We start from the raw sequence: 13,043 nt of genomic DNA on the forward strand, positions 1-13,043 counted from the left end.
TACATAGTGACCACACTCTCAACTCTATCCATAACCTACCAGTCTACACCGGGGGTCACTCTCTGGATCTCTTATTCATCTCCTCCTCTCTGACAGCCACTAATATTACTATCACACCATCACTATCTGATCACGCCATTGTTTCCACCACCATCTCATTTCCACCGTCTGACCACTTCTCAACACTTGCATCACCTGTTTCTAAAAGGAACTGTAAACCTTCTGCCATTCCTCCCTACAGTGTGCACTCTCCTCCTTTACATCTGAAGCCTCCTCCACTACAGCTGCCTTCTCCAACTGCCCATCCCTACTATATGACTCATTCAACGCTCCCTTCCCACTGCTAACTTTCACCCCTAAGTCTCAGCGTCCTCAGCCATGGGTCACCCCATTCATACGCTGTCTCTGCACACATGTGTTGGCTGCTGCACAAATGGAGGCGTACCCAATCACATAAGCACTCTCAACTCTAACCCCTATACCTCTCTGACCTGAACTCTCTCAAGTCCTCTCTTGAGAGCAAAAAGTAATTCTACCTCGCCCTCATCGACTCTCATCATTCTCGAAGGCTACAGGCACTCTAAACTCACTCCTCCTAAACCTATGACTATCAACTGCACTCTCACAACTAAGGACCTGGCTAAATTACTTCATTTTCATGCAGGCATAAAATGAGCGGGTTTGATTGGAATGGGGCCATGTTCAGCACCTGCTAAAAGCAAGCAGGTGCAATAGGAATGCATTGCGAAGACTCCAGAACATAATTTGCAGGCAACATTTACATTTTTTCCAAAATAGTCCAAAAGCGAAGAGCAAAGTAGATTTTTATTTGCCTGTTTTTGCTCTTTACTTTTGCACTCCATTTGTAAAGGTTGAAAATTGCATGCAGGGGGCCCAACAGTGTATAAGTGCTAACTCTGGTCGTCTGCCGGATGCAATTTGCACTCTTTACAAAATGGGGCCCGTGGGTACACAGACCATAAGCAAATAAAACATAAGGATTTCACTTCTGAACTTTAACATTTTGCCTAAAATGTCCTATTTTACTCCTTCTGAGTCCTTTCAGACAGAGTAGGGGGACACGAAATTGCAAAATGTGTATGGGTACATAGGCCAGTATTTAAGCAAATAGACCTGAGCTGAACCATAATAGGTAGCCTAAAATGCCCTCCTCCAAGCGCTTTTAGAAATAGTACAACTTATTGTCCCCACTAATTAAAGTAGAAGTCAGTTCAATTGATTTATCAAACATTGGGCCTCGCAATGCGTTTGGTGGTAATCGTAAAAACATGGTAATTTAAAGAGCTCTTATTTGTTTAAGTTGAGATTGTTTAGGATTCTTATTTATTTTATTTTATTGTTCATTTATAACGCACTTAATACCAGCAAGTGGTTTCTAAGCACAGGATTCGAACCCGTGTTGCGCCGCGTTGTTTTGCTTCCAAGACAAACGTGCTGCCCCTGAGCTATCCTTCCTTCTTAGCTCATGGGATACACAGAATGACTGCATGGGATAAGCAACCCATAGTTACCTCATGCAGCCCCGACACATAATTAAATGGTATTTTACAAAGATTGGGTATTTATTACAATTTCACATGCTTTTACCATTACCATCGTTCTCATAATGATGCCCATTCTGTTAAGTCTCCCCAAAATGTCCAATTTCATGCTAGCTGTTATTTATGTTCCTCGCAATGTATTACACAGAATGCCGTATATGGTTAATTGCTCTACCTTAAGGGAAGCACCTAAGCTCTGGGAAGGTGACAATGCAGTAAAGTCAGATGAACGTAGTCCTCTTGCTCCAATTTATGAGCAGCTCTGCTGATCCCCCATGTATTACTTTACAGTGGGATCTGGGCCGCAATACTACTTACAACACTGAATGTGCCATCAAGTGCCAGTTCTATGGCAAAGCAATACTAGGCAGCCGCTTGGAGTAGGACCAGCCGGTGCACCAGATTACTCCTGAAGGCAGCATAGGGGGCTCCATTACCATGGGGGATGGGAGGGGTCAGGGAGTGCACATGAAGTAAGGGGTGCAGGAAGCTGGAACTTTCCTAAAGGTAGACAAATAATAGCATTTGTCCTTCTGCATAGCGTACATCCTGGACTGCTAGAGAGCCGGAATTTAATGCAGGAAATATTCTCTTCCAGGACGCCATCAAACACAACTCCTACTTCCCTCCAGAGAAAAAGGTGCATTACGGAAACGTGGATGAGGCCTTCAAAACCTGTGATCAGATTCATGAAGGTATGTTGGGTCTTCGTTGGGTAGCTCATGATGGGAGCCTGCGCGGCAGCACAGGGCTTTGAGCACCTCCTGCAGAGATTGGCAGGTCACTGTCCAAATCCTGGCAGGGAAAGCTCTGCTCTTACAAAATTGATAACATGAGCACCATTTAATTTAGTAATAATAACATCTGTTTGTTGGCCTGTACTGTATAGCTGTTCAATATTATTGTAAGAAGTCTGCATGTATATGGTGCTTGCCTGCTGTCTGTCTACCTCATGACCGGTAGTTATTGAGAGTTGTTGCTCTGCTTGTCTTGGCTACAGGTGAACTCTACACTGGCGGGCAAGAACAATTCTACATGGAAACGAACAGCATCCTCGTTGTGCCCAAAAGAGAGGATAAAGAAATGGATGTTTATGTCTCCACGCAAAACCCGGCGAATGCACAGGTACAAATCACCTTTGCCCCCTATTGCAGGATAAGAAGTTACTACACACCGGGGTATTAGGAATACAGAAAGAGATCCAGGTGGGGGAGGGAGTGTGAAGAGGAGGGCTGAATGGTGCCCCCGCTGTCCGCCGGTGAAACACAGGTCACAGAAAGGGAATTGGGTGGCAAAGCTGTGGAGCTGCATGGTTGCAGACCATGTCGGCCAGTTCTCCCCATATTGGAGGGAGACTCTGATTTCTGGGGCCAACATTGTTGATATTTTTCAAACTGTTTTCTTTCTACATGCTAAGATATACCTCATTCCAATGCAACTCAATGGTCAAAAACAAATATCCCTTGCCTTCATGCAAAATCACCTGCTTAAGGGTTCCCAAACATTGGTCGCTATGCTAGAAATGTGTTTCTTTGCTAACCTCGAAGCAACCGCCTGCATGTCCTCAGTGATTTTACTATGGAGATCCAAGGAAGGTTAAGGGGCATTTTTTGGAGGTTGCACTTGATTGGATGTGTCTCAGTAAGAGAAATTAAACACAAACAAGGTGTATGCTAATAATAGTAGTACAGGTCTGCCTGCAAAGTCATCAAAGAGTTGATTAAGATTTGTAATGTTAGATTAAGAGGAAGCAAATTAGCCTGGCTTTCGTATAGACAGGTCAACTTGAGGGTCTTGAGCTTGATAAAGGAAACATCACAAGGTGGAAAGGGCCAAGATGATTCAGGAGCTCCAGGCAGACTGGGTCCGACAAGGACAGGATGGTGGATCCAGAAAAAAGGTAACTTCTAAGATTGTGGGGTTGGAGAGCTAGTCGACAGCTTGCTAGGGGAAGAGTGCGGTTTAGAATTGTTTTGCATTTGTTTACAGTTAAGGTAGGTCTGTTTGTGCAATTAACTGTAGAGAATACATTGTATTAATAATAATGTTATTGATATCGCTTTTATTATAGTGCCTTACTCCAAATTGCACCAGCTTCTGAGCTCAGCGATGTGTGTTATTATTACTGAATGTAATAGTACTTCAACTCAGCTCTTGCCAGAGAAGGACCTTCCCATTAAAGCTACCTTTTATTCAAAAGAGCAGCATCTGGGGTTGGGGATGCCCCCAATGCTACCTACCCCAATAAAGAACTGCACAGCCTACCCAGATAATGCCATTGGTGCTTTTTCTGCAGGCGAGGTGCCAATGCAGACTCCTGGATGTGCTTCTGATGGGAAACCACAGGGGCAACACAGAAGTCAGAGTTTACATTTTTAACTAAAGGCCCCTATCACAGATGAAAAAGAGCATGTTGCTGCAAACCTAAATTGTGGTTCAGGTGTAAGAGGGAATTGGGTTTTCTTACAATTCAGGGGGGGGGTTCACCCCCGATACCCCCTTTCCACCTTGCTCCCCCAATCCCCCACCACATACACACTGTCTGGGTCCGGCTTGACTGAATTCCACAGGAGCTGATGCTGGCCCCACAGACCCTCACCAAGAGTTCACCTCTCAACCCTAAAGTGAAAGCTGAGCTGAAAACCCCAGGAAAGGGAAAGGGGAATTTGGATAAAATAACAACGGAGACACTGCAGCCCTGCAACCTTCTGGTAGGCTCTGGTATCTGTAGTAACAAACACACTTGGTTACTTATACATCAGTGTAAACCTTTTTCTCTAAATTATTCTTTTAAAAACAACTCTAACTTCTTTACCTCTTATACCTCTGTTTAGAACTTAGAGGTTAACTGTCTGTAGAGAATATCTTGAAAACGTTTGTAATGTTTCGGTGTATATTGTCACTAGCCATTCCAGTTTCTTTAATATTCTGAAGAAGATGACTCTTGCAAACACCTTACAACCTTAGATATTCTTCTTTGACTTTAAGTTCACTTAACTCCATAAAATTTACATTTCCAAATACTCTTAAGAAATACAGTTTTTCTTGAAGTATTGAATTCTAGCTGCATTCATGTGATTAACACGCGAAATCACAAAACGTGAAAAAATTGTCCTAGTGCTAAAAATTACACGCGCACTTTAAAAAATACACGCGCACGTGAAACACGCATTTTTAACAATTCACATGTACGTGAAACACGCGCACTTTAATAAATTCACGCGCACGTGAAACACGTGCACTTAAACAATTCCACACATACAGGAAACACGCGCACGCTCTGAAAAAACTACGCACGCAATCGCCAACCGAAACACGCGCTAAAACTACTCGCGCTCAGTTAATATGGACTCGCGCTCTATCGCAATCCTACACGCGCTCTCTTACGTAACGTCGCGCACGTGAAAAATATACACGCCCTAAAAACTACTCGCGCTCAGTTAATATGGACTTGCGCTCTATCGCAATCCAACACGCGCTCTCTTACGTAATGTCGCTTACGTGAAAAATATACACGCGCCAAAAACCACCCGCGCTCAGTTGATATGGACTCGCGCTCTATCACAATCCAACACGCGCTCTCATACGCAAGCGCTCCCAACGACGTTGCTGAAGTCATGAAGACTTGCGCGCACGTTAAACAGTATTGAAACACTTTTCGCACAGTTTACAACTTTAAAACTTGCGCGCACAATCTTTTCAATTGTTTTCTCCTTATTGTAAATAAACTGTAAACGTTCTTTCTCTCAGTAAGCTTTAAACTTCTAAACTCTTTAAGTTTCTGATAAACAATGGAAGTTCACTGTGAAAATCTTTAAGCTTTTAAAAGGAACAATCCCACCTGATGTCTTCTTGATCTCTCTGGCTCAGCAAACGATTTTCTTACTTCTTTAGTAAATCTTCTGAACTCTGAAAGGCCTTACTTAAGGAGCTTAACTAAAATACAACCAGCCACTGAATTACTTTGGATGAAAGGCAGTTTAGAATCTTGCTCACCTCCCAAGAATCCTACCATTATCCTTTCCACCAATCAGACAAACCAAACATATCATTGTTCCTCAAACCAATCAGATTAAATTTCTTTCTCTCCATCTTGACTTGGGCAACCACAATGTTAATTCTATGTACATACTCTTCCTATTTACTACTCAGCCAGCCAGCCATCCCTGACACACACACAAACAAGCAACCCGTTTCTTTCCCCCCGGCCCTCCCCTTCACAAACATTGCTTTTCACACGCACACACACAGAGACAGTGACACACTCACCTTGCACTCCTGCGACTCCTCTGGGTCTCACCATGCCTGTCAGCCCTAACGCGCACTCATGTGCGTCACAGGGGCTGACAGACCGATTCACAAAGACCGCTCAGAGTAGTCTTTCTAAATCGGTAATTTTTTTCTTCGATTTTTAAAACTCTTTTTTTCACTTAGTACCTCGCTAAAAAGTTTCAAACACACACATAAGAATTGATTACGTAGACTTTCTAGCACTAGAGCAGGTGCTGGTCAGTGTGATCCAGGGGTTCCTACTATATGATCTAATGATCATGGGGTTTCTAGGACATTAGCACAGCAATGGTGATCCAGGGTTTCTGCTGCATTACTACAACAATTCTGCCTTCAGAATAGCATGATGTAAACCGCAATGATCCATAGACTCCTAGTGCGTTAGTACTTTCATGGCTTCTTCAACCCAGCACGGATTTGTCCAATGTTAAGATAGATTTTCAGAATCAACTCTGGGGTGGATTCTGAGATGCCAACCTATCATGGTGAAAAGGAAATACACTGACGTCTAGCCACACCCAAACTCAGAGCAGTAAGGCGTAGACTCAGGAGGGGCGTCAGAGTGGTCTAGTGCTGCAATGAGACATGCAAAGAACGCTCCAATAATTACAGTTAGACAGAAGAGTACAAAAATATACAATGATTTATTAGGCCTGTAAGATAAACGCTAAGCAATAAAATACATATGTTAAGTATTATCACACAACTTCGATCAAATACATATATACATTCACCATTGATTGTTCTAACAGAAAACTAGCATTTTACTTTTAGAAAGAGTTTTGCAATTGTTAGCTGATTTAGAAGCAACACTTAAAATAACTGAGTATCTGTGAGTATTATATTAAGTTAGAAACAGAGAAACAGTCAATTTCAGTGCCAGTAAACATGGGTAAGTAATTTAAGTAGAACACCTACGGATGAACCTAAGGCAAGGTCCCTAGCACCTAATCAGACCAGCCCTTATAGGGAATTGGGCCTATTGGCCAAAAGTCAACAGTTCCACCAGACACACTGTTCAGCTGTGTTTATTATTAGATTGCGACAACAGCTACCCCGAAGACCACAGGCTGCAGGTGAGTGTTCCAAAGGTAAATAAAGTTCAGAAGGATTTCTCTCCCAGTCTCACCACTCTGGGTGTTATGAACTGCAGCAGCATAGGTTCCTAGAAGGCAACAGACCTGCCTCCCCAATCCACCAATTATCAGCCTACAGAGAAGATGGAGTGGAAAGGCAGAGGGAGGCCTAAGAGAATCCCCTATACCTGTGGCAGAAATAACAAGCAATAGTATGAGTCACTGTTTATGAGGATGTCAGACCACTAGTTAGCCCTCCTAATGTATTCACTCTTACCTGATAAGATCAAGGGAAGCAGATTGGAGAAAGGGTGTCTGAATATATCCAAATAAGACACACACTATTCAGAGACCTGAAACCCTTTTCCCAGCCAAAGGGAAAAAACAAGAAGACAATAGCGCAAGTGGGCCTACCCAGGCAGCACCAGGATGAAATCGAATGGATGAGGGGAATATACATTGTGATCCAAATCCTCGATGGCCATCATTTCCCAACCAAAGAATCTAGTCTCTTTTAGTCCAGTGGGAAAATCACCCATGCAATTGAGGTCCGAGTTTACCAGTGCCAAGGGGTGGTATCCAAAAACAATCCAAAAGTCAGAAGCCAAGAGGTTGTCACCCAAAAACAAACATGTATCCAAAGTACCAATGCCGAAGAGGGAAGTCAAATAAACATATGCCAGAGAACACCAAAGCAGGGAGTTGATATAACCAGGAAACACCAGGGCATAACGCTGCTCGCAGACCGGCCAGTTGGATTGAGTTTTACCAACAGTGTGTGTACACGCTTTTTACTTCAGCATCTGGAGTGCTGCTGTCTGGCAACATGATGTCGTCGACATAGAGGTTGCAGGGACAGCACGCAGCAACTATCCACTAAAGGCCGGTACAGGGACTGCAGGTGGAGAGGTCACTTTCGGCATCTGGCTCGGGTCTCGCTAGTATGCAGTTCAAAACTCCAGTGATACGGTTATGATTACTGAGCAACTGGACAACCTTGGCACGCAAAGCTACAGACCTCCATGGTACAGGAAACCTTAGGAGACCTCGCCTTAGGGGACCCCAGGACACAAAGAAGACAGGATTGAGCTGGAGTCACCAAAATCAAGTGGCAACAGGTGATCTTCATAGGACGAACGAAGGAGCAGACCCTGCTCAGCTTCTCTTCTGTGTAGTAGGCTGAAACTGCAGGAGCACATGTTTTTTTGTACAAGTTGAAGATTCACGAAGTTCCAAGGATGCTTTTGGAACAGTGACTGCTGCAGAAAAGGGGCCATGAAGAGAGCTAGCCAGTACACCGGGTGGTTCGGTGACACAGAAGGCTCAGCAGACAGGGATCATTGAGCAGGGGTCTGGCAGGTTGTTCCCACTGATCAAGGTGGCAAAGCACAGATGAAGGCCTTCTTGAGATCAGGACAGATGAGCAGGGCGTCAAAGGGACTTGGCTGGAGGCAATTCTTGTCAGTTGCACCAGTTGTCCTCTGGTGGTCTTCAGCAGCTGCACATATTTGTAGGGGTCTTGGATCAGTCGATTGGCTAAGGGGGGTCCTCCTTTTATCCAGGATTTGGACTGGAGTCACCATCAGGTGCACCAAATGTAAGTGTCGAGATGGATTTCTAGAATCTGACCTGGTGGACAGATTTTAGGAGTGAACCCTAGTTAAAGTGAACAGTGTAACTCTTGAGAGGTTCACCAAAACCCAATCAGCGTAGCAGAGGGAAGTAGTCAAGGCTATTCTCAGGAGACTGGGTGGGGCCAGGGGTCCACAATGAGTCCACACAGTGAAGCGCACAATACTTCAATTTAGACAGGTAAGTACAAAAATACTGTATTTATTCTAGGCCCAAAACACACACTAGGAAATGAAACAAGCAGTCAATTATACATATAAACAGTCACCATAGGTTCTTGTGAATACATTGCATAATTTAATCAGCAAAAGAAGGTGAGTAATTTATGCAGTAGGATGGAACCAAGTCATAGGAAATGGAGCGGAGCTGCGAGCCTGAGGTACGAGCCAGTCTGCAGCAGTCCACATCGTTGTTCAGAAGGTGCAGGAAGTGCCTATTTTTACCTTATGACACCGCAGAGCAGTGAGCGGAGCTGCAAGCCTGAAGTACGAGCCAGTCTGCCGCAGTCCACATCGTTGTGCAGAAGGTGCAGGAAGTGCCTATTTTTACCTTGTGACACCGCGGAGCGGTGAGCGGAGCTGCGAGCCTGAGGTACGAGCCAGTCTGCAACAGTCCGCTGCAGACGCAAAGCCGTTGCAGAATGGAGCCAGAGGTACGTCCTCTGAAAGCGCAGAAAAGTGCAAAAACCCTCCCGAAGGATTTCCAGTCGACCAAAACATTAAAGCCGGGGGGGGGTAATGAGCCCGGGTAAAAGGAGGAGGAGGAAGTCTGACTCGGCACCAAGGCCGATTGCAACCCCCTCGATCTTTGAACTGTTATCGCCAACCCCTAAAACCCCGGATCCACCTCATGTGCAAGTCCAACTACACGGACCTGCGAGTAAGAACGGAGCAGGAAACATTGACCTACCCGAACCACGAGAGCAAGCGGGAGATTCCTCCCCGCTGACGCCGTCCCAGCCAATCCCTATGAGCGGTTCTTTTACAGAGGATCGATCAGACGAGCAGCTCCAGTTGACGGCCTGGGAGGTGCGAGGGCCAGTAAGGCCGAGCACGCCCCCGCTGAGTGCGCAGGGCCACAGATCAAGTCCGGTGCCACAAATCAGAACACGGCTGGGCGCGTTTGGTGAGCGGAGCCCACCTGTCTCTGACCGGCAGTTGGGCAGCGGGAACAGTGAAAACCCGGACCTGGCACGTAAAATGCACCGACTTGAACGCCTCTCCCCGCATAAACCAGAAACTGATACTGAAGTCCTGCGGAGCGATGCCAGAAATCCCACCCATGCCAACAGGGGTGCACGGGGGGTAAAGGCAATAGAAGAGGGAGATAAATCAAGGGAACTCGCCGAAACAATCGAAATATCCCCTCACCGAACATCGACTGAGGGGGAGAAGAAAAACCCGGCGTGGAAAGAGAAGTGGCGCCAAACCCGCTACTCCTGATAGAAAAGGCCGATTGTGTGCCAAAGGTGATCTGCATCCAAGCAATGCTCCATGACACAGTTCGCGACAGCGAGAAACCCACGCAAGGTGTGGGCAAATCATTGGCTAGGGACCCCAAGCCTTTAAGAGATCTCAATGAAAGAGTGATAGTAGCCGACCCCAATAAAGACACCGAATCAGACGAAGAGGGGCTGGAGAGCGACAACCAAATGGAAGGAGAGCTTGAGGATTCGAACAAGGAAACGGACAGTGAGCAATTGAAGACTGGATCTGGGGCTAAAAGGAAAAAGAGAAACAAAACCAATACTCCGGCTAAAGCAAGGAGTCAAGGATTAAAAAAGACGGCGAACATGAGATCGCTAAAGAATACCATACTGGGGGAACAAAAAGCAAGAAAAGGCATTAGAAAAGGCGGTCAAATGTCAAAAGGGCTGCCCAACCCCTTGCTATCATGCTCACTAAAGGCTTTTTTCACACAGCAACACAAAAGAAAACAGAGCATTGAGACGGAAATATCAGACGCTGAAATGCTGGAAATAGCGATTGAAACACAGCCCGCTCAAAAACAAAGGAGAACCGAGTCACCGTCAGCAGTAAATGAGAAAAAGAGGCTGTGCAACGTCACCTCACAGGAAAAAGCTGTGATACCTACAAAGGATCCATATAAGGATACCGAAAAACCTAAGGTGTTTGAGAGCCCAGCATCCGGACAATTGAAACCCAACGGCCATCTTAGGAATAGGTTCGAGAGTCCCCAGGCTCAAAGTGCCCCCAATGGGGTTCCTTTAACCATAGAGGAGATAGTTGTTTTGGAGGACGACCAAGAGGAAGAGGGGTCAAGGAGGTCCAATCTGATTGGGACCCTAATCGAATGGCGCAGGCACTGCAGCACAAAGAAGACCATCTGGCCTGGACAAAGCTCCATCTGCCCAGGGGGCAACCCATGGTTACGCCCCTGTCTAAAGGGGACCAATCAAAACTGTATAAGGAAAACCCATATTCGAAAGCTGAATCACTGAGAAGGGCCGTAAACATTGACAGAAATTCAAGATTCACGGGGGAATGCCCGGCACTGGATTCTTCAGATACATTGAGAAGATCGGACAAAACCCGAGCCTCACCGAAAAAGAGACGACTCAGTGAAATTGCGGTGGTGCTACAAAATGAATCGCCCAATAAGAAACCAGAAATTATCGCTATCATGTCAGCAATGACCATCGTGTTAGCACCTTTCTGTAAATTGTATGAAGCAATCAAAGAAAACGTACAAGACAATTCAGCAATTCTATCGAATATGATGGAGAAATTGGCCCAGATGGAGAGCCTTTTACCAGCAAATATTGAAAACGCGCCTATACAGAAAACACAGTGGGTAAGGAAAATCGAAGCTGTAGAGAAAAAGATTGCAAATATGGAAACCATGACCGGGACCCTATTGCAAGATCAATAGGGCCGGAGGGACCTCAGACCGCTTCTAATCAGAAAACCGACTGGGAAAGAAAAATCGAAGCGTTGGAAAAAAAGATCGAAACCTTGGAAATTCTGAACAGAAAGACTCTTACAAAGATATCAGTCCGCGAAGAGTCAAGGGATGAGCTCATAGAACGGACAAATGGAAAAAAGAAAACCCTGTTGATATTGCCGCAAGAAAAAACGGAAGGGGCGAAATCGGCTAGAGGAAAAAAGACGCAGCCACCCACAACTGACCTAAAGGAAAGGAATTCTAACCTCATGAAGATTACCTCATCACTGGCTAAATCTGACGTGAGGGGGTTCGGTCTGGGCGAACCTCAAGCCAATAATAATCGACAAAAGCCAAGGTCACAATCAGAGGAGACCGACCCCCCGAGATAACCGATAACAGTAGATGAATTCTTAGGATGCACAGACCTAATGAACATCTCCACATACTCAGAGAAGGGCTCGAAGGAGTCAAGTCCCCCTGGCATAGAAGGCGGGGCAAAAAAGCGTGGCCCAGAACGGGTTGTAAATCAAACAGCCAAGTCCAAGATGGACAAGGAGGGTCCAATCCAGATGGATAGTAATGTAACAAATCCGACGGCCGTACAGAGAGCCTCGGTTCAATCGACTGTGGATAATGAGAAGATCTACAGTCACGCACCCAGATTAAGAAGAAGCCCGTCTAAACCCTGATATGCTCAAGAAAAAGACGACAGTCGAAGAAGCCCGCGAAAGTACCGGGCAGAAAAAAGCAAATTGGAAAACAAAACAAAAAATGCAAACGAGGAGATACGAGTCTTCAAGCTTGAACAAAGGGAAGTAGTCAAAAACTTCCTCATTTTAAACAGACCGACAATACTTCAAATAACGAATAGAATGAAAACTCTGAAAAACATTAGAACGGAAGATCTTGTGCTGGTGGAACCCTATCATAGGGAAAAGAAGGCGAAAGTATTTCTCCATTTGAAATCAGCCGCCATCCGGCATATTGATGAGTCAGCCTATGAAGAATTTGACCAAATGGGTTTTCACTTGACGGAGCAAAAAAGGAAGTTGAGTAGACAAGAGCTGGGTGAGGATAAGCTGGATAACCCTAAAACCCATTATCATTACATATCCAAAACAGAGGACCAATACCACCAAAGCCAAGGGTACAAGCCCCGGGAGTGGCATGAAACGTCTAGACGATCACAGTATCAACGTAGGGGTGGCATAGGGACCACTGAACCGATGGAGAGAGGTGACCCAAATTCAACACCATATCGAGGCGCAAAGGACCAGTGTGGCAGGGCTCGCAACCCAAGGAGAAACAGAGAAGACCAGATACAATCTGTCTCCTGCAGCAATCCAGAGCGAAAACAGCCAGACGACAGAATTAAGAACCATGTAACTCATCAGGAAAAAATGGAAGATGAAAGACAACCTAAAGGGCATGGAAGTGGCTAATGTCAAGCTGGAATAAAAATAATGGTAAATAGCAAAGACCATGGTTTGCTTGCCGCGACGACAGCACCTGCGAAAAAAGTAGCGAGCAACCCATAAAGGAAACCTGCATTCTGGGCTCATGGGACACAAGAGGC

General features: G+C 45.4%; 1 protein-coding gene across 1 annotated transcript in view; it reads left to right on the plus strand.

Moving 5' to 3' along the window:
• The window catches only part of LOC138488462 (aldehyde oxidase 1-like), a 705,629-nt gene that overhangs the window by 442,624 nt on the left and 249,962 nt on the right, over nucleotides 1-13,043 (plus strand). The window contains exons 20-21 of the mRNA XM_069615436.1: nucleotides 2,161-2,257; nucleotides 2,563-2,687. Coding sequence (XP_069471537.1) covers nucleotides 2,161-2,257; nucleotides 2,563-2,687 — 222 coding nt within the window. The remainder of the gene's footprint in view (nucleotides 1-2,160; nucleotides 2,258-2,562; nucleotides 2,688-13,043) is intronic.

Source organism: Ambystoma mexicanum, chromosome 9, assembly GCF_040938575.1.
Source record: "Ambystoma mexicanum isolate Mex_15411 chromosome 9, UKY_AmexF1_1, whole genome shotgun sequence".
Classification (NCBI taxonomy): Eukaryota; Metazoa; Chordata; class Amphibia; order Caudata; family Ambystomatidae; genus Ambystoma; species Ambystoma mexicanum.